The 22,279-nt window shown below is 43.2% G+C and overlaps 1 protein-coding gene across 10 annotated transcripts in view; it reads left to right on the top strand.

Annotated features, from left to right (window-relative positions):
* The window catches only part of PTK2 (protein tyrosine kinase 2), a 191,577-nt gene that overhangs the window by 79,537 nt on the left and 89,761 nt on the right, over positions 1 to 22,279 (top strand). For all 10 annotated transcript variants that reach the window (XM_084282052.1, XM_084282050.1, XM_084282051.1 and 7 more), the window contains 3 exons: positions 2,130 to 2,356; positions 12,578 to 12,744; positions 18,926 to 19,013. In XM_084282052.1, coding sequence (XP_084138178.1) covers positions 2,162 to 2,356; positions 12,578 to 12,744; positions 18,926 to 19,013 — 450 coding nt within the window. In that variant the 5' untranslated portion in view covers positions 2,130 to 2,161. The remainder of the gene's footprint in view (positions 1 to 2,129; positions 2,357 to 12,577; positions 12,745 to 18,925; positions 19,014 to 22,279) is intronic.

Genomic DNA, 22,279 nt, shown 5'->3' with positions numbered 1-22,279 from the left:
GCCTGAGGCACTTTTATAGGAGAGACTGAGGCACTTTTACAGGAGCTGAGGCCATTTTACCATTACAGGAGAAGAGCCTCGCAGGTCGGAGCGTGGAGGGTGACGTTGCGTGACGTTGTGTTGGTCTCAGTCAGCCACAGAGAAGATTTTTATACCCGCTGCAACTTCCAAATCAAGGTTTTTATGGAAACAGCATGCCGGCTCCTTCAGTGTGGAAAACCCACGAGTAACCTCACCGAGGTTTTCCCAGCATTTTGGGATCTTTATCTGTTGGGACAGGGCGGACGGGTCTTAAAATGGACATGGGGTTGGTTTAGTGCATTTGTATTGATTGCTAGAAAAGAGAGCAATAAAGCACAGCTCAGAAGCTCCTAAAAGCTTCTCGAATTTTCAGGCACTGCGGCAACAGAGGGTTACGAAAGCAGAGCTGGCAGCTGGCAGGTACGGGAAGTCCCTCAGGGCTCAGGCAATGGGGAATATTTGGGAGAAGTCTTGTTGGCCTGCTCTTAAATCCCCTGAGGGCAGGACAGCGGACGAGGGCTTTTGTCTGCCCCAGTGCTGCCAGTTCCAAGTTCTTACAGCTCTGTTGGACGAACACAATTCAACTATTTGTTGTAGAGGTAAAGTCACACTGTGCAGATGGGCTGTTTGTTTCCCCTTTATCTTGTACCCTGGCTAGGAATTTGGACACTTAACATTGTTGTTAGACTTCAAGCCCTGTTTTAGCCTCTAGCAAACTGTGTTATCTACAGTCTCAAGATTTCGAGCCTTGATAAGGGCTGGTGCTGAATTCCTGGTAGCCAAACCCTGGCTGTGGGTTGAGATTTGGGGAGAACTGATGCAAGGGACAGGGTGTCCCCTCCTGCCCCTGTCTACCCACTTCTGCTGCTCTTGCTCTGTGAAGAGCTAATTCAAGATGCTGTGCTATAAAACTAAAAAGGGCTACCCTAAAAGCTGAGCTGTAGCCTTCTGCCGTGCAGTGGAGCAAGCTAAGGTTCAGCAATTCGACCACAGTACTGCTTAAAACACTTTTAATTCACCTCGTCTGCCCCTTTCCCAGCTCAGCTTTACTACCAGAAAGGCATTCATCCTACTGTGCCCAAAAGATCAAGTTTATTTTTAACAAATCAGCTCCAGATTTTGAAAATTGCTTCCCCGCTGTCTGCTTGCTGCAAGGGGGAGGTTTATATATATAATTCCCAGGGAAGCTGTGGCTGGAGGTGTTGAAGGCCAGGCTGGATGGGGCTTTGGGCAACCTGGGCTGGTGGGAGGTGTCCCTGTCATGGCATGGGGTTGGAATTAGATGATTTTTAAGGCCCTTTCCAACCCAAACCACTCTGATTCTACAGAAATATCAGTGTGCTTGTCCAAGCCCTGTCAGCTTGGAGCAGAGCCCCACAGGTCTTTGCTCTTTCCATCCATCAGGCTGGGATGGTTCTTGAGGCTGCGTCAGGCAAGGAAGGATGGATTATTTTCTCTTTTTCCCTCTCGATCTGTATTGATTTCTCAGACACCATCTGCTCATGGTTGATTAATCTGCAGCAGTAGCCAAGAGGCAATCTTTTTCTTCTTTGGGATGCAGACTCGTACAGTAGTCCTTTTGCCACCAGACTTGGAAATCACTCCGAAATTAGTGGGTAACAAAACTAGCCCCTAGTCTTCAACTGGAGAGGCTGTGTCAGTGTGCAGCTTCTTCGTGCAGAGCCTTCAGTTTGATGACTTGGTTTTTGGGTTTCCTGATGCTGATCTTTGGGCTGTTGTAAACTCGAGAGACCTTTGGGATGAGACCTCCTGTTAAAACTGGAAGGCCGTATTTGGTTTTAAAGGCTTTTGGTGGAAGGCTGGGTTAAGACACTGAGAAACTGAAGGAAGAAGTGATAACAAAGATGCCACTTGTGTTAACTGTATCATGGAAATTAGACTCGCTTGTTTGCCGGGGCTTGCTGTTTTTCTGGTAATATTTCTTTTACGTTCGTGTTTGCATAACTATTTTAGTAGGGGACTCCAAAAGAGCAATTAAATGTCCCTTAAAAAAGAGTTTTGTCGGATTTGCAGTAAATATTTTGTCTGACTCAGCGTAAGATTCAGGCATAACTAAAATTAATTTGCTTTCTGTTTTCCTTTCCTAGAATATGACCGATACCTAGCATCTAGCAAAACCATGGCGGCAGCTTACCTCGATCCAAACTTGAATCATACACCAAGTTCAAGTGCAAAGACGCACCTCAGTACTGGGATGGAGCGTTCCCCAGGGTCCATGGAGCGAGTCTTAAAGGTTTTTCACTACTTCGAAACTAACAGCGAGCCGACAACGTGGGCCAGCAATATCCGGCATGGAGATGCTACTGATGTCCGAGTAAGTCTGGCTTTAGTGTTCTCATGTCATCTTCAGATTAAATGTTAACTTCATGGCCAAAAGGCAGAAGTCCAGAAACAGACACACATAAGTTTCGCAGTTTATCTTAAAATAATCTTTACCAGTTGTATGCTGTGACTAATTTCAGAGAAGGCTTTAAATGGTACCAGTTTCCCTTAAAAAAAAAAAAAATCTGTTAAACGGTTGTGTATTACCTTAAAGAAATATAAGAACTCTTCCCATTTTTGCAGAACAGAAACTTGAAATTTAGAGAACTGGTTACCAGTCTAGGTACCACTCCTGATTTATGTCAACTGACTTTTATCACTGTATACTCCCCCAAATCCTCTGTGACGATTGGAGGAAATGTAAGAGAAAAGTGGCATTAAATTACTCTCTTCATATTCTTTTTTTTTTTTTAAGTTCAGTGTTTTTACATGTTTACTGTGTTCAAATGTAATTTTCAAATTCAAATGTACATATTTTTTTTGTTTTCTTTGTCTTTTTTATTTTTTCATCCCTGTTTGGAAAGTCTTTCCTCCCAGTGTGGGGAAACTGAGCTGAAGTTTTTGCATCAGAGCCCTTTGTCCCTGCAGTACATCCTTTTGTCCTCCCCTCCTCACCCTGGCAATCACCTGCTGCTTGTATTTGTACAGTGTAGTCCTTCAGTTAACTTACACAAAATACAAGGCTGGGATTGTTTGAAGGATAGCTTTAAGTATCTGTAATCTTTGGGATAGGTGGAAATGCACATATGCATGAAAATAGTGTTTGTTCAGAAGAGGGAAGTTAAGCAGCACTGTGTGGAAGGTGCAGGTCAATAATCCTATGCGGAGACTTTTATTCACCATTTTTTACACTTGCTCATACAATTGGGGTCTTGTGGTACTGAAACGAAGCTCACTTTAACAGGTCAAATGTTTTTATGATACCAATTTTCCTTAAAAAAATAAATAAATCTGATAAATCATGAAAAATTTCATGATTTGCTTGGTTTTAGTTATTGTCCAATAACAGTCTTGCCTGGTGGTCTGTGGTGTATGGGTTTGTTTTTTTTCCTGTGATGTTCTTGCTGTAGAAGCAGGTTTCCACCTGCTCGTTCCTCCCATCCATCACTTGTGTCCTCTGTACAGTACTTCATATCCCACTTCAGAGACACAATTCCAATCTGCTGAAGCGAAAGGGACTGCCAGAGCTCAGGAGATACGTTGTCTCCTACTGGCCACTGTTAAGTTTCTTTTGTATGAGAGAAAACTTAAGAAAAAAGACAAAATTTGAATGCTCACTCTTCCTTTCTTACTACTTTCTAACATCACTGTGTATGAAAAGACCTAAGAGCATGCCTCAGTGGAGTAAGTCTCGTGGCAGGGATTGCAGACCTGTGAAATTCAAGGATTTTCGCTGGTGATCATCAGAGAATCTGCCTAATGGCAATTGAATAAGCTCCCATCTGTGTTTAGGGATAGCCTGGTGACCGTACAAATTAGACATACAGCAGTGGGAATCATTGTCATCGGGAACATACACTTATTTTACATTAAATAGGTTTTTTTGGGTGCCATTTGAAACGTCTTTACACCCTGACGTAGGTAGATTAGTTTGAATAGAAATCCAATATGATTGATTAATTTCATAAAGTGTATTAATGGGTGAAGGGAGGAAAACTGTCTCCGTTTTTTAACCTTATTTGCAAGCCTCTACCATGAATCTAAGTCCAAGGTTCTTTATACACTACTTGAAATGCAGGTTATCTTTCCAAGGGAGAATGTAGGAACTTGCAAAACAAAAGCAGAGATTACATCTCTGGTTTCTTCGACTCAGAAATACCTGTGGTTATGGGCTTTGGGGCTCCAAAACTTACACTCACTAAGAAACTCAGTGCCGAGTTCAGTTTGCAGAGCAACATATCCTTGTTTTGAGCACAAACATGTCATATTATTTTTAAAAAACTGGTTTAAAAGAACAGACAAGTACCAGTAACCTGAGGCTTGCCTTAATTTTTACTTTCCATACATACACATTTCTTTGGATGTTTGTTTCTAAAAAATAACATTATTTTTGTGTTCTCCTTTCCTAAGACAGAAGAATGTACTTTGGGCAGGTGAAGGGATCGCTCTTACTCTTTTAACAAATACGATGGCTTTTTTATTTTGTCAGACTGGGACAGTGACAGTGGAAACGTGCAGGTACTCTGTAGTAATGACCTAGCACTGATGTGTTACCACGTCCTGACACTTATTTTAGAAACAGTAAACCGTTGGTGGAGTACAGGCCTACATTCCATTGAAGTGACTGCTGTCCAGCCAAGCCCAATAATTTAAGATGAAAATAGTCTTTAAGGTTAGTTTTTTTCCTTCTCTTATGGAGATCGACTGCAAGAGAGCTTCTGTTTCTTCTGAATTACGAACTGGGAAGAAGACTGGTGCTGGCTTCGGTATTTGGCTTGTTTGTGACGAACTCTTGAAAGTGTTCGGTGGTGAATATCTTTGAGGTAGCTCTGCAGTTAAAAGAGGAGGGGGAAAAAAGGTGGGTTTTTTTGTTTGTTTTTTAAGACTTCTCCCTGGTTAGTGTGGCTAGTGGGATGATAGCCGAGGAACCTTCCCAGTATTCAAAGGAAGTTAAACTTGGGCTGAAATCTCCAGAAAAAAAGTATTTCTGCTGGTAAAGCGGAGGTCTTTGTGGAGTGTTCTAACACCAAGGGAAAGTAAGTGTTGAAGTTTCTTTCCTGATTTCTAACATCTATTTCCAACCAAGTCAAATTTGCCTTTGTCAATGGAAAGGATGTGCTTGGTGGTTAAAAAAGTGAGGAAAACCCTCTTTTCATTTTTCAAGAGCAGAGTGGAAGCAGTGCTTTAGTTGTATACATTATACGCAAATCCTCGGTCATGAAATCCTGGCCGTGAACCTCTGTTTTTTCTGGATGGGTTTAGTCCCTCCAAGACAGCTGTTTGCTCTGAACGATGAGTCTGTATTCTCCAATGGATTGAAGGGCAGCTTTTCAATTCTTGGAAATGCTTCCTTGGATTTCAAAGAACTGGCGTGCTCTCTTTATTCCTTTTTTTTTTTTTCCTTGGTTTTACACTCCAGACATGCTTCATTTCCAAAACAAAAAGTGCTTTTTTCTGAATGTGCAACCATTGCTCTCCTACTGCCAATGTCTGTATTTGCAGTGCAGGGAAAGGAAGGTTGTTTATCTTGCCTATTTGTGTTAGGATGTGTTGTCTACGAGGATATTGCCAACAATGGATTTGCAGGGCACCCTCTGTCCTGTTCACAGCCTCGGGTGGCCCTGTGAGTGGGTGGCTGTTGCCGAAACGGAATTTCAATGGTCCCAACGTGCCCTGAATGCAAGCAGTGCCACCACAGCTTGATCAGCAGTCACAAGTAAATCACCTTTCTCCTTCCAGGTGTGGCTGAAGAAAAGTTGGAACTACCCTATTGAATGGAGAAATGAAGGTGTTGTTTCCATTTAGCAGTTTGGGGGGTGGAAGAGGGGATTTTTGTTAAACGAACCATTGAAAAGGGTGTGTGAGTGGGTCTAGATACAAAGCTTTTTGGTCAACTGCAGTTCATTCCCACCCCAAAGGTGTCTAGTTCACATCCATTATATCTTTTCAACTTCTAGCCCTCAAAGGTTCCTTCAGGAATCCTTGAGGGATGGGCTAAAGTTGTGCCAGGGGAGGTTTAGGTTGGATATTAGGAAGAACTTCTTTACTGAAAGGGTTGTGAGGCATTGGAATGGGCTGCCCAGGGAAGTGGTGGAGTCACCATCCCTGGAGGTCTTTAAAAGACGTTTAGATGTAGAGCTTAGGGATATGGTTTAGTGGAGGACTGGTTAGTGTTAGGTCAGGGGTTGGACTCGATGATCTTGGAGGGCTCTTCCAACCTAGACGATTCTGTGATTCTGTGAATAGTAGTTGTGAGAGGTGAAAGTGGCGTTATTTGCATAGAAATAACAACCAGAAATCTCAAACCAGGTTATTGCCGGACTTGCATCACACCTGAATTGTCACACAGGTTTGTTTCCTTCCAAGCAAGCTCAGTCCGTTCACTTTGACACCGCTTTTAGTGGTGTTTCTAACCCAGATCAGCCCTGCAGTGCTGTTAGCTGCATCATCCTGCAGACGGACCCAGCTGAGAGGGCTGTAGGACGAAAGGAAATGCCTGTTGGTGCTGGCACTGCTCAGGTCTGCAGTGACTGCACCACCGGGGAACAGGCTGTTAGAGCTTTTTGTGAGCATCCCTCATCATCCACTGCAGTATTCCTGGACTCCAACCACACATCAAGAAGGATATTACCTATCTGGAGGGAATTAGAGGCATATCAGTCAAGCTTCAGTCTGTGAGAGTTGCTTCTAGCCAGGGTTGCACCCTTTTGCCTTCCTCTCTGTCCTTCAAGCCTTTTCCCCCTTTTACAACCCACCTTATTTTGACCTGATTTATGGACAAAAGACAGTGGATCCTGTGGCTAGGCTGGAGCAGAGCTGGTCTGAGTGATACTGATCCCGACGGGCTACCGGTGTGCCACTGCCAGGTAGCCAGAAACGTGGCTTCCCAGCTGCTGGATGGGCCAAATATATTCCACCTAAACCAAGCAGGTACCTTGAAGAGCTCTAGGGGATTTGGCACGCTGCAAGGCTGTTCTAATCTATTTTATCTACTGCTACCTGTAAAGGAGATTGCTGATGTGTTACACAGTAGGTTTTATCTAGTAGGTTTCTCTTTTCTAATAGGTTCTCATGATAACGTGGTATGGGGCTAGCAGGTTGGCCACAGAAAAAGTCCTTTCATCTTCAGGGCAAAGAGCCTGTGAACACCAGCAGGACTGAAAACCGTGCCAGATGAGGATTTTTTGATTGGTAGAAGTCTGCTGCATGCAGCAAGGGCTACACATCTGAATCTAATTGCTATATATACACAGTAATACATGTGCTTAGAGCCACAGGAACCTTCTGACATAGTAGAATTGGACTGGAGCAAGCACACGACCTCCTAACATCAATTACATCTGTGTAGAAGTAAACAAAATCCATCCTGGTGTCACAAAGGAGATGGAAAATAAGTAGCATTTACTGTTTTATCTTCCTCTTCTCCACTGTATCCCTACCTGCATTGCACCAGATGAGAAGACATAGTTGTATTTCTAATTACTATGAACTTTGCTGCTGAGAACTTGAAAAAAATTATCAAGAACACAACTACAGACCTGCAAATGGAAGCAGCATAAAAAATGAAGGTATACAAGTTATAATCAAACTAATTGTAACAGACAAAACCACCTTTGGTCTTTAGAGTCACTGCTTTACTTGTGGATGCTCTGGATATCCTAGGATGAAAGGTACCAGCTGTGCATTTATCCGCACGTGCCCAGAGGTCCTCCATTATTTGGCACTTGGGATGAGTGATCCGTGTTTTGTGGGACGTGTTTGTGGGATCAGTGCAGGGGAGAGAGAGAAAAGAAGCAACATGACAGTGTTTAGAAACAGAGGTGTGGGTTTTGCTGTTCAAATATTGGGCAAGCATCATCAGAGGGGGTGATGCTCGGTCAAAACTTGGTTCGCGAAGGCGTTCTGGAGTTTTCTTTTATGGAAATTTTAAAATTAACTTGCACCAGAGCTTTGTCATTTCCTTTTGTTCGGCTCTTCGTTTAAGCTCCCCATATAAATCTCTCACCAGAAATGATAATACGCAATATATAAATAGCATTTGACATATTTTGAGAGCCTCACAAACATTGACACTGTGTCCCTGTGTAGGAGGTGCCGCTTAAAGACTTTTTCTAGTGCAGGAGACTTTCTCCTTCCTGCTAAATAGGGAAATTAGGTTTGTAGTCGCCCTGGGAGCGTATTATTCCGACTTCAATTTATTCATAGTAGCACATCAGCTTGGTTAATTTACAAGCAAGCAATTCATTTTCACTCGTTTGCAGGAGCAGAAGATGATATTGATGCATGCTGCAAGAGCCGAGGTTATCATCCTGCGCCGTGAGCCTTCCTCTGGCCTCTCTTGATTTTTTCAACAGCTTCCTAACTATCCTGTATTGTCAGTTCAATTTTTGGACACTTTTTCCTTCTAACAGAGGACAAATATTAATCTGTTTTGCGAGTTAACTGTGTTGAATACATGGGTTGTTTGGATGAAGGAATAAATCTTAGTGCTGCCCGGTTTGCTAGCTGTAGAAAAAGCTTTTTTTGCCTCCCCTCTGGCCTAAAGGGAGGGAAGAGGTGACCTATCACCTGTTACTGATAGGAAATTCCTCTAAGGGCTTCCCATTCTCTTCTGCTCAGCTGTACCAGCCTATTTTTTGTTTGGGATGTAAATGTCAGCTCCGCAAACCTAATTAAAGGCGATGTGATTGCAGTAAACAGCACTCAGCTTGCGTTCGGTCGTGTGACTTCATTACGGTTGGCCTGTGTTTAGGTGAGAGTGACAAGGGACAAGTGAACATTTCTATCAGGAGTTTATGCCCATGCAGGTACCCTGCTTACACCCAGATAAAATCCTCTTTTAATGTAGGTGTCTGCTTGGGGTGCAGCTCTCCCACCGGTATTTCTATCAGGGATGGCTTTGGGGCAGTGAGTTTGTTTTCAAGGATGAAACTTTGATGTTGCTTAGCTGTGTGTATTTTCACTCAAGAACACACCTGAGGAGCTTCCTGAGCTAAAAAGCTGCTTGCAGTCGAGCCTGCAGAGACTTCAGATTTCTTTGGCAGCGCTTCCACTTCAAAGACTGTTGGGACGTAGCCCAGCTGGGTGTTCAGTCCCCATTGTGTGGTGCTCAAGCAGTTAAATTATTTGTCTGGGAACTGCTGATTAAGCATTCTGGTCCAGGCCTGTGAAGAACACCAGGCGTACTTCTGGCGAGGCAGAGGAGCCGTCACCCGTCCCGCAGCGATGACAGCAGCTTTGTTTGGCACCTCAGCCTGGCCCAGGGAGGCTGCCCACAACCCGAGGAGGCTCCACGTGGCGTTTGAAACTCTACACGGTTCAAATTCACCTTCCCTGATACATTAATAAAGAAGTAAAGAAGCAAATAGGTGTTTTATTTGAGAGGTTTCCCCTGCCGACTGGCCGTAGGCACTTTGAGCAGCTTGACCACCACGGTGCCTTACTTCTGCTTCTTGATTCCGGCTGTGGTGGAATGAGCTCTCTGGGATTTCCTAAACCAAAAAGAGGAAGAAACCTACGTGTTTGTTACACATAAAGCATCACTTCTTCCTTTCTGGGTATACATAGTAGTTCTTAGATTATATTTTCAAACACTTGATCCCTTTCCATCAATACTGAGATCTCCGTAGCGTTTGGTAGTCAACTTTTTCTTGAGATGCAGCATGGTCTCTTGCTATTTATTTTCTCAGTGTGGTACTAACTGCTTGACCAGAGGGGTTATTGTGCCCTGCTGAAATAAATAATACTAAAAATCCATATGTGTTTTTATGTTGATTCTGTGATAGGTTTAGAATTGTCCAACCTTTATGATTCTGTGATATCGTAAAAGGGAGAGAGGTTTGAAAATCTCGCTTGCTTTTGGCAGAAATGAAGATATCTGGCTTCTTCTGTCCTTCTGAAATCTCAACCTGAAAATTAGAGGCTCTTAAATGTCCAGCCTGATTCTTTCCTGAGATGCTCATGGTTTCAGCTGCCTTACTCATCAGTGTTCTTGCTTGTTCGTGGTCATAGAAAAATGATTTTTTTTTTTCTTTCCGAAGCCATTTCTTATCACAGCAGGCCTGGCTGCCTGTTAAGAACATGCACACCCATTTTCACTACGGACTGACAGCATGCAGAGACGTGGGAAGGGTTGGCTTTCCAGAACCAAAGGCTGCGTGCTACGTCCTCTACTCACTCAGCATTCAGTAAGCGAGGAGAATGAATGAATCTCTTCTGGCTGCGTGCGCATGGAAGAGCTGGCGGTGTGCCCTTCAGGGGAAAGCACGCCTGCCAAAATACCAGGCTTCCCTGACTAAGCAGAGACAGCCCTCTGGGTGAAGAAGAGGTTAAATTACAAGTTCCTCTCTTTGTGGCTTCTGAGAGTGCTGGGTTGTTGTGTGTTTCCCTGGATACTGGCAACTCTGCTGCAGTATTTGCTCCCTTACACAAAGAGCCATAAATAGAGGCAAGAAACAAACTTAACCGTTTTGTACCCTGCGGTCAATGCCTTTAATTCAGCTCTGAACCTGCCCGCTGTCTGGGTAAGAGACCTTTTCAAGCAGTTGGTGAAGAGTGGAGGAAGTTAACAGCCTTACGGAGAGACCGGAGAAGGAATTGGAAGAGTCTCACTGAGGGCTGATGAATGACACGAGGCTTGGCGCAGGAAATCCTCGGGATAAAAATAGGCAGAGGCTGGCAGAGTGCTTCGGGCAGTGCCTGTGTGCTTGTCTGGTGTTGCCTCTTCCCCGGGCATCCAGCCCTGGCTGCTGTGGTTCTTCCTTCAGTGGTTTTACCAGCCTGTAGGGAGCTCATTTTCGTTTGTGTTGGACGTTTGTCGCAGCAGGTTGGCTCCTGGGCTCAGCTCTCGCTGCTTTGTCGGCGTGGTGCTGCCAGCAGGTAGCGGCTGCTCCAAGAGCTTGACTTGTCCAGCATGTTCTGAGGCATCCTTCCTATATGATAAAGCCCTCCGCAAGCATCTCACACACTTTGCTGTTTGTGTCCATCTTCCTGCAAGCATCAGCCTCGCAATTTACTTGGCAGTGAGGATTTGGCACCTCCTGGCCAGGGGCACAAGGGTTTGGAGACAGCGCTGGTACCAAGGAGGAGGATGGAGACAGGGTGCTGGGCTCATGGCACTGCTTCTAACTCGGTCTAAACTTACTCAACACACTTTGTCTTTCCTTCTTGTAGGCTTTAAACAGTTTTATTTTGCATTTCACTGTGCACTCTGTTCCTGTAGGAAGATCTTTCCAAGGTTGCAGTTTGATAAGATATGCCAGCACGCTCACCAAAAGCATGGTTCCACTCCTACACGTAGCAACTTCCCCCTCTATTCAGATATAATGCTTCTTTGATATTTTTTGCTGTTTTCTGCATGCTTAATTTGCAGAATCGAGGTCTTAAAACGATTTATTTGGGATATAAACTCATGAATTTGGGGAAACAGTGTCATGGTGTAGCAAACTTTTGCCTGAGCAGCTCCAACAGCTCGCACCTGGCTCCTGCAAATCTTCCTGTTGCCTACACGTTTTCTGAAATCCTGTGCAAGACTCAGCAGCTCGTGGCTGTACCTGTGTATTTGTGCATGCATGCATGCCCACACGAGCGTTTTCAGAAGGATGCATCGAGCTCATTACAGGGTCAGCAGCAGAGGACGATGATTTCCTGAAAGCAGCGCCTGGGAGCGGCGATAGCCCGTGCTCCTGCTGAGCTGGGAACTCAGCCCTGGCAGGGCTCTGCAGCCTGCCAGGGACACGTTTTACCTTCCAGCAGGCTGTGAGGCTGCAACTCTGGTCTCCTGCTGACTTTCTAATCTGGCTAAGAGCAGGACAGCCCGGCACACGGCGCTTGAGAGGTTGCTAATCCATGCTCTGTTAACACATCTCGATTTTAGTTACCGCATCTTAAACTTTTCATTTGGGAAGGAAAGAGGCAAGCTGTAGGGTGCTTTTTGCATGGATCCTCTCCCTGGCAGGAGATCCTCAAATTCGGAAGGTTACCTCGGTGGTTTTTTTTGAGGGTCTTCTTCAGTAATTGTCAATTCCCTCATTTTGTATGGGATCTGTGCTGAAGCTCAGGAACAAACAGTTGGGGGGCAGTGAAATGAAGGGGCTGTGACCTGCTTAAATCTTGGCTGCTCAGGCACTAAGCAGCGTGAAAATCTAACATAATTTTCCAGATGTAGACAGATTTTTTAAAGGCTGATGATGTTTTTTCTTGGACAAATAAATTTCACTTTCATCCACAAATCTGCTTCTTATAGTTTGGTTTTTGTTATTTTATTTTACATAGAAGGAATAGTGGCTTAATTCTGATAAGATTCATAGAAACCTTTTTATGCGGTGATTTCTGAAGCTGTGCCAGTAAAGCATCAGCAACTGTAAATGCTTTATCTTAAACAGGAGCTTAAAATGTTAAGTATTTTTAATAAAGATGATATCTGATTTATTGCTTAATATTTTGTATAGTGTATGACCTGGTTACATTTTAAAGCCTTACTGTAGGATTTTTTTAAATATGTATTTATTTTACACTCTTTACAAGCTGTAACATGCGTGTTTCTCTGTTTTAGGGCATAATTCAGAAGATTGTGGACAGTCAAAAAGTGAAAAACGTGGCCTGCTATGGGTTGCGGCTCAGCCATCTGCAGTCTGAGGAGGTTCACTGGCTACACCTGGACATGGGGGTGTCCAACGTGAGGGAGAAATTCGAACAAGCCCACCCTCCAGAAGAATGGAAGTAAGGCCATAAACTTTTTTGACATTTTTTTGGACATCAGTGTCAAAATCAAGTCCTGTGAGTGTTTGCCTAGTCATAAAAGTCAGCTCTATCATGTGCTTTATTAAGGAAGATCCTCTTATGGGGGAGCAGGGTAAAATGGTTTTCACATTGAAGAGCTCTAAGTGGTAAAAAAAAAAAAAAATGTTTGTTGTTGTTGGAAGGGGTTTCCTGCAAACAGAGAACAGATAGGTCTAACCTGGGATTTAGAGGAGGTATAAAGTAGGGGCAGAAATCTCAGACATTTGTCCCGAAAGTCTGCAAAACCTGTGATACATCCAGTGAGCCCCATCTCACGTCTTGTCATCCTTAAAGTTTTAGTACAAGAATCTTAGTGTATCTGTGGTGTAAGCATACCTCTAAAACAGAAAAGGAGAGATCTTGATACATAAATGAAAAAAAAAAAAAGAAAATATTGTGGTTTACTAGGTTGTTGCAGGGGTTTTGTGCATGTTTTTCACCGTGTTTTATGTTCATAACCACAGTTTGTGCAAAAGTTGCTGTTATTTCAAAGGCTGCAATTATTATCTTATGCAGAATTTTCGTAAATAGTCTTAATTTCTTGTGAATTGAGTTAGCTCCATATACCAGCAGGAGTCACAGTTCGTATGTTCTCTTTAGTGTCCTGACTTCCACATAGCAAACAAATCAGAAATATTTAAACCTTGGGTGTCAGAAATGTAGCATGTTCTCTTCTATGCACGTTACATTTTATTTTCTGGGATGTTACATTTATTTTCTGGGATGTGCATCAATATTTTTCCTTCTTTACCACACAATAAATTTTTCATTGATAATACTGTGAAATCACAGCTTGGGAAGTAAGGGATTCCTGAATCCCTTCCCTGAGAGTCACGCTGCCTGTAAGATGTGAATTATTTATGCTGTTTGAAATTTCTTAAATAGTGTACACAAGTGCCAGTTCCATTTTTATTACGTGGTGCAACTCACATGATACACGTTGCAGAGCAGAGTTAATCAGTTTTAAAAGCCAAGGTAAATGATTGTTTTGAAGTTTGTGGAAAGGAATTGGATAAAATACTCATGAAAGAGCTATGATAAGACGTAAATTATTCAATGCCTTTCCAGGGAGTCATTTTATGTTTTATCGAATACATGCAGCTGACATACCTTTGAAACCTGTGGAGATTTGCTGTGCATAATCAAAACGTTGCTGTCATATTTGTAATACCATAAAACAGAGTGTTTAAGATCATATGACAGTACTTGTAAAAATATTTAGATTAGTAAAGGGAGAGAAGTCTTGGGATGGGTCTTAAATGAAAAGCTTCCTATAGTATTAATAACCCAATAACTGCCTCTCGTGTGATTTATTTTTTTAATTATCTAAATTTAAAGGGCTGTACATTCAGTGCTCCGAAAAAAGATCTCAAACATTCTCCTGGACTGATCCAGATGCTAGAGGTTGTACTGTTCATCAGTAGGACGTAGGCAAAAGTTTCCAGAGTAAAATCCGTCTCCCATGTAGGCATCTCTTGTCTTGTCCTGCACTATTTATAGTCCTGCAGAGGATGGGTTAGTGATGGGGAACAGCAGGGCTGTGGCCCTGCCTCGGATGACACAGCTGTAGCTAGAGCTTAGGAAGAGTAAATAATAGTGGACAGCAGGGCAATGAGGTCGCCCAAAATGCTGTCATTTCAAATTCTCTTCCCTCTCCCTATGGCAAGCAGCTGAGCTGCAGGAGCACACACGATTTAGCTTTGCCAGACTGCCAGGGGGTAACCTCAATTACGTGGCAAAAGACGAGCATGAAATCACTGCATACTGCAAGTCTTTTTTTTCCCCACCGTCATGTTTGCCTTTACGTACTCCTTTGACCTCCTCATTGCTAAAAAAAAAAAAAAAAAAAAGGTTTGTATTTTGGACGGGATAGCAAATGTTGAACTATCTTGTGGTTAAAAAAATAATCAGTAGAGACCTGATACTTCAGTTTTCCCTACAAAGATGGGCACTAAAATTCACATTGAAGCTGTGTATTAACTGCACCTTCACTTTGGGAATATTCATGCTAGCTAACCATATCAGACAAAATATTCTCTATCCCTTTTGTTTTAATCTCTGGAAATGAAGATAGCTCCTCCTAGCATCAGAAAATTCCAAATGTATCTCAGTCCTGGTGCCGAAAAGTCTTCAGCGTTATAATTATTGGAACTGCGTGCTTATTTGTTTGTGATAACTTTTCGGGAAATAAATATTCTGGAGTCTGCTTTATGTCAGTTTGGGCAATACTGCCTTATCTTGGAGATGTCCAAGGTTTAGCACTACAGAAGCATTTGTAAAATCTGAGGATGATTTCATGCAGTTGCTGTAGAATAACTGGGGTCGTCCAGATGCAGCCTGAGAGTTTTGTTCGTTATTGAATTCCACCAACGCTGCTGCTGGTAGGTTTATCTTAGCCTAGCATAAATTGTTAATTCTTCATTAAGCGTTTGGTTGTGTGAAGCTCTGTGCAGCTGTGTGTGCAAGACGGTCCCAGATGACAAGAGGAATACAAACAAAATCCCAGTGCTCTTTTATGGGAAGGTAATAAAGACCGGAGTGCCTTTGATTTATTTGCTTCAGGTTTCCTCTCCGTGTTTATGCCAGCAAGGCAGAGCTGGGCACTGCATTAAACTCAGTTTTTTAATGAAGAAACTCCTCTTCACTTGTAGGATTATTTTAATGATTGGATGTTTCAAAGGGCACGAGGGTAAAAGATGAAAGAAGCTTCCTCCCTTAACTGTCATTTTTATCCTTGTACAGAGAGGTAAAATAGGATTACCAGGATGCAGGACTCTTAACTCACAGCATCAGCCCTGGTCATTTTTGATCAGACTCGGCAATCACAGCAGCTAAAGCACTGTTTCATTTCTTGGCCTTCTTTTTTTGTCCCAAAAAAGGGGGATAATCAAAAAAGGTTCGTGTAACAAATGAGATCTCTTGGAACTGGTTGTTCCTCCTGGGGTAGGGCTCTTCCAGCTCTATAGGGGTGTGGGTAAAAGTGTTCCTCGTAACGGGACATCGCTCATGCTTCGGGTTTAATAGATAAATACCCCGAAGGAAGCCCCAGAACGTAGCAATCCTGTGCTGTAAGTTTGGATAGCTTCCCCACAAGTCTTCTGGTAGTGTTTTTAGTGAACTTAAGGGAGGTGAACATTAGCTGGCTGACTGGCTCAGCGAGCAGGTCAGTGCTGTGAGAAGGGACCTGGCATCCTCTTCAGCTGGCTGCGTTTCAGAGGGTAAATTTACAGGATATTGAAAATCGAGCCCATCCTTGAGCTGGCCTTTGGAAATCAGGTTCTTCGTTCCCATAAGTGTAGTCAGAGATTGGTTTATAAATAGGTAATGAAGGTCACTACTGCTGGCCCAGCCCAGCTTTTTGACTTTGCTCGATTTGCTCATGAGGTCCTGTTGCAAAAAGCAATATGTTTTATGGCTCCTCAGTGGAGCAGGCAGGTCTCTGCAGATAGGAAATGCCGCTTTTCCTGGATTTTCTTACCTCTTTACAAGGGTGACTGAATCTTGGAGGTTTGAGATAAGTTCCATATCCATCTCTTCAGGCCTGAATGATGTCTTATTTCTGTTTGCAGGATTGAAAAATAGGAGAAGAGGTGTAGGGTGAGCAATGGTGTTCAGCCAGTGTTTGTTCTTTGTACTTTGGAAGACCAAATAAAGGGGTCTTTTCATTTATGTGGTGTGAAAATTTGATCCCATCTTCAGAACCTGTCATTAATATGTACCTGTCCCTGGTACAAAAAAGACAGGGATCTCCTGGAGAGAGTCCAGAGGAGGGCCACAAAGATGATACGGGGCCTGGAGCATCTTCCCTGTGAGGAAAGGCTGAGAGACCTGGGCCTGTTCAGCCTCGAGAAGAGAAGACCAAGAGGGGATCTCATCAATGTTTATAAATATCTTAAATGTGGGAGGCAGAGGGATTTGGCCAACCTCTTTTCAGTGGTTTGTGGGGATAGGACAATAGGCAATGGCCACAAAATCGAGCCCAGGCAGTTCCACACCAACACGCAAAAGAACTTCTTCACGGTGAGAGTGACGGAGCACTGGGCCAGGCTGCCCAGGGAGGATTCTTCCTCCTCACACGTGGCCCTGCTCCAGTCAGAGGTTTGTACCCAAGACAAGTGGCCTCTGTTTGGATGATACTGAATTTTCTTTAGCTGATTTTGCTCTTTTTTCTTTGGTTTGGTTTGATGTTTCAATTCTTTTATGCCATGCGATGCCCTCGAGTTGCACATCAGCCTCCGCTACGTATTTGCAAGTCCCTAGTACAAAATAATCCTAACAGTAATACAATAGGTAGTGGATTTTGTGTTAACATCCAGCGATCTGCTCAAATTCAGCTCCAATTCAGCTGTCAGACTGCTTTAGGGGTGAAAGAAATGGGCATAACGAAGCTGCTTTTAATTAACCGGGAAGTTCTGCAATGTGGATAACCCTGCTGCATTCAGGTCTCAGGTCACCCCGCTTTCCTTTTTTCAGAGGCTGGATCTTCACTTTTGAATACTCTTTTTTTGGCTCAGAAACAGCAAAAGCAAGCACCACGAATAGGAGAAAGTGCACCTGAGAAATAAGGAGGAACAGTAAGGATGGCTTTCAGAGCACAGCGGTGTTGATATTAAAATGTAGCAGGACAACTGAGACATAGTGGGTTACAGAACAAAGAAAAAAGTGTAAATGGGTCTTTTTTTATAGAGATTTGTTCCATTTCAATCTCTGCAGTGGTATTCAGTGATGAAATCGAGGGGATAGAGGGTGATGAATTTGAGGTGGTGATAGGGAGCGCTCTGCTTTTCTGCTTCTGGGTCATGTGTGCCTGCTGCCTTCTCTCCTCGGCACTTATACACTAATAGGTACAATTTGCCTTATAGTTAAAATTCCAGTGAATAACCAGGTATCCTCTATGTATCTTGAAATAGACAAACTCTCAAAAAATGACTCGTTAAACGTGACTTTGGGTCTTTTTCTCGCTTCTGCCTGGTGGTGTCCTCCATCTCTTGTATATCCTACAGCCTGAAGATGGTTTAAGAATGTAGTTTTCTGTGCACAGAACGACTTGCTGTCCTGTAGAAACCCCTTAATTCTAAATATTCCTCGTTTGTGTACAATGTCTGCGTGTGTTTCCAGTTTCTAAATATTTTCCTTAGTTTGACTTCTAACTAGACAACGTATTTCCAGTGATTTCAAAGCAAAGAAGAACCCTGCAGCTTCTCTTTGCAGTCTGTTGTGTAGGACTCCTCGTAGCCCCATATAAACCCTGCTCATGGGCGTCCCAATTACTTGCCTAAAAGAAAGTAGAGGGATGCTTGCCCTAGAGGGATGAGTACATTTATTATCAGGGTTGCATGGCAGGAATGCAGTATGTGTCAAACATCATTAGCTCTTGCCACAGGACAAATAATAATGCTAAATTTAGGATTTAGAAATAGAAGTTGAGGCTTTGAGAAGGGGTAGAAATTTGGTGTATCATGAATCAAGGGGAAATCTGAATGTCACCCATTATGCACTGTTAGCTTGTACATGACTGCCACGTTGAAAACCACTTCATTCAGCTTTTGCTGCTGCTTAGTGATGAAATAGGAAGCAGGAAACCTTTTTACAGGTAAATCCCTTCTAAACCTGTGGTGCAATTCAAAAGTGGACATTGCAGTACTGGATCCAAGAAGGAGCTGAGCTATTTTCCCTCAGCACGCCCTTGTTTTGTCTGGAGGATTTGGGATCTGTGCGTGGAGAATCACGCTGCTGATAACCAGAGATAAATTCTCTGGCAGTGGTTGTGCCAGTGTTTATGGCTGGTGACCTGCTGTCATCACCTCTCTGGGTTCACCCTTCCCATGGTTGTGGTCCTAATCACGTATCCACTGAGTCCTGATGCTTCAGTTCCCTCCTGAAGCTTTGGGAAGGCAGGGCACCAGGATTTTAGGTTTGCTTCCATACAAAGGTCCCACGGAAGGGTTTTTAGGAAATGTTGGGTACTTACTGCCCTTGTTTTAGTTTTCTGAGTGGTCAAAAGAGTCAGTTTCCCCATAGTTTATGATTTTATCTTTGTTTTGCACAACCTTTGAAGGCCGTCTTTAATTGTGAGGAACTCTTGATGATTGCTCATCTCAACTCTTTCTTGCTTTTTCAGGTATGAACTACGAATTCGGTATTTGCCAAAAGGATTTCTAAACCAGTTCACCGAGGACAAACCAACTTTAAATTTTTTCTATCAGCAGGTACGTTCAGTTCTGCTACTTTCTATTTTGCTGGCATCAGTTTGGGAAATTCTTGCATTGCTTACGTGGATAATGTATTGTTGCAGAAACATAAATTGGTAAAAATCTAATCATATATAAATCAAAAGGAACCAACAATGGCATCTTTGAAAAGATGAGCATTTTCTTGTAACTCTGCTGTTGTTATTGATTTGCTACATGTTAGGTTGGTCTTTTTGAGTTTCTGGGTGGTGTAATGTCTGCCTTCGTGCACTGAAATACTGCCAGTGCTTAACAATTTCTGTTATTAATGGTGGCTTTTTTGTAAACCAGATACGTTTCTATGTTACACTTCTAACCAGTAGTTTATACTACTATATGGAATCTTAGTTTTAATCTAAATCATTTAAGAGGTGTCATTTTATGCGCTCAGGTGGCCAAGAAGGCCAACGGCATCCTGGCTTGTATCAGGAACAGCGTGACCAGCAGGGCTAGGGAGGTGATCGTCCCCCTGTACTCAGCTCTGGTGAGGCCGCACCTCGAGTACTGTGTTCAGTTTTGGGCCCCTCGCTACAAGAAGGACATGGAGGTGCTTGAGCGGGTGCAGAGAAGGGCGACGAAGCTGGTGAGGGGCCTGGAGAACAAGTCCTACGAGGAGCGGCTGAGGGAGCTGGGCTTGTTCAGCCTGGAGAAGAGGAGGCTTAGGGGCGACCTTATCGCTCTTTTTAGGTACCTCAAGGGAGGCTGTAGCGAGGTGGGGGTTGGCCTGTTCTCCCACGTGCCTGGTGACAGGACGAGGGGGAATGGGCTTAAGTTGAGCCAGGGGAGTTTTAGGTTAGATGTTAGGAAGAACTTCTTCACTGAAAGGGTTGTGAGGCACTGGAACAGGCTGCCCAGGGAAGTGGTGGAGTCACCATCCCTGGAAGTCTTCAAAAGACGTTTAGATGTAGAGCTTAGGGATATGGTTTAGTGGGGACTGCTAGCGTTAGGTCAGAGGTTGGACTCGATGATCTTGAGGTCTCTTCCAGCCTAGAAAATTCTGTGATTCTGTGATTCTGTGACGTTATGTCATAATAGAGACAGAATAAGGTAGGACTGAGAGGCAGGAGAACACGGCATCTGCCAGGTTCAGAAATATCCCAATCTTAGGTCAGTTGCTTGGGGCATGCCATAATTCTCAAGCAACATCACCTAAAATTAGGATATAACTGGAGCTGGGGCAAACCATGGGACTGCCCTGCCCTTGTGAATAGGCAGCGTCCTCTTACATTTGCAGATGAGGAACTAGGAGACAGTAATTCTGGTTAAGTTTCCTCTTTAAGATCCTAGAAAGACAAAAATATAATCAGCCCCTCTGTCCAATCCTTCATCTTAAGTCAGTATAGGGAATTACTACTAATTGGCATTAATTTCTTAAACATCTGTTACACTTTATTGTACACACATATGTTACTGCCTTAGGTAAATGACCTGTAATTTTTTTTAATGTGTAACAAAATTGATGTGTGCTGGAGTTGACACCTGAGAAGGCAATAATCCTACTGCAGTGCTTATCTGGACGTAGTATTCCAGTTCAACCAATCTGTGACATATGCTTGGACTTTTTTGTATTGCCGGGGGTTCTGGCAGAAGCAACAAAATCGTGTTCCTTTTTACTTTAGCAGCAAGTGACTTTCTTCTTCCTGGCTTTAAACATACGACGGTTTTGTTTTCCATAATGCAAAAGTGGGTGATGAGCTCCAGAATCATCCCCTCAGCTCCATCATTCGCCTGCTCAGCAGGTGGGAAGAGTTCAGGTGAACTCCCCCAGGTTGCTCCCCTTTTATTGTAGTGTGACAAAACTCCCCTGGCTGTCACAGCCCAAATCTGGGTAAAAACACACAGTTACGTTTGGTTTTGTGATTTTTATTTTTTTTTTTAATCCCACAATTCAGCCCTAGGAAGGGCAGCAGCTATGTCTTTTCAGTCCCTTGTGGTGTACTTACTTTTTTTCCTTCGTATGTAGAGATTTGTTATGTTTGCAAACAGTGGCATTGCAAGCCTGCAGCTTCTCATGCGTGCCTCACAGGACTGTTTCTTTCCAGGAAGGAGTTAGAAGTGCCAGAGGGATACTTGTAAACAAAGATGCTTTTACTAAATTTGGAGAAATCATTATAAACAGGTACAAATGTCTGAGAATAGCAGGAAGGCTTATGAAGCTGTGCAGGAACTGATATGCAAAGAAGACAGTTCTTCCTTCTGGGGTCCTGCCTTTATAATACCTTTATTTGGGTCTCTATTGTCATGGAAATCAAGTGTGTAACTTTCAGACCTATCAAACTCTGTCCCTGGCTCTGTTTTGCTCCATAATTCTCACTTGGCTTCTTGCTAAATCAGAACAATGACTTCTATCTGGTAAGGTAACCCCACTGACTTAGGAAAAGAAAGCAGGAAAAGGTTTTGAGCAATAACGCTGCAGCATAAAACAGATCTAAAACAGGGAGGGACGTGGAAGGAATTTTTCACTTTGTCTCTAATTGTCATTCCCACAACATTTTAGCATTCTTTTCTGCTAGCCACAGCTCACCCTTCACAATCAGACATTGTGTCATCAGACACAGCGTGTTGTGTATGGGCAAGAACAAAGCACATCTAAATTATATGTGCGTGCACGGATATCAGGAGGGTTCAGCACAGAAATTACTACGTTAAAGGTAATGATTGTAGGGCCCAGTTAGAGAATTAAGAAAAAATAAAAGCCAAAGTAGTAGTTTTAAGATTCAAATGGATGTAAAAGTCGAACAAGGTCTTACCTTGTGTGTTTTAAATGAGGAAAAAAAAAGATTTGGGGGACCAGATGCTGCCCGTGACTAAATCTTTGTTTTCAAGACGTGGCTGAGGACCTGTTGCTGGCTTGATAACATCTAAACACATGTTGTCTGGCTGATTAAAAATGTACAACATCAAATTAAAAAGGTCGTGGAGAAGGAAAATAAAGCTGGTGGCTTCTGTCACCTATGAAAAGTCCATGGGTTTTAGAAGTCATGCAATTATTTTCATGAGTTTTAATTACAGAGCAGCGGTATCGTTGCAAACCTGAAAGTTCGGGCAAGACCAAGTCCTCAAGTGATCCTCCATCTTTCACAAAAGCCCAGAACATTAGTAAAGATGACAAAATATTACCTTAATTGCTGTCAACAGACACAATTTATTCATACAGTTGAACCAAACCAGGCTGTTGAACTGCAAACTGGCACGCATTTGCCACCCCACGTGCATGACTTCTCCCATTCATTCGATGCGTGCCT

This window comes from Netta rufina (assembly GCF_964035555.1).
Source record: "Netta rufina genome assembly, chromosome: 2".
Lineage (NCBI taxonomy): Eukaryota > Metazoa > Chordata > Aves > Anseriformes > Anatidae > Netta > Netta rufina.
This window is presented reverse-complemented; position numbering and strand designations above follow the sequence as displayed.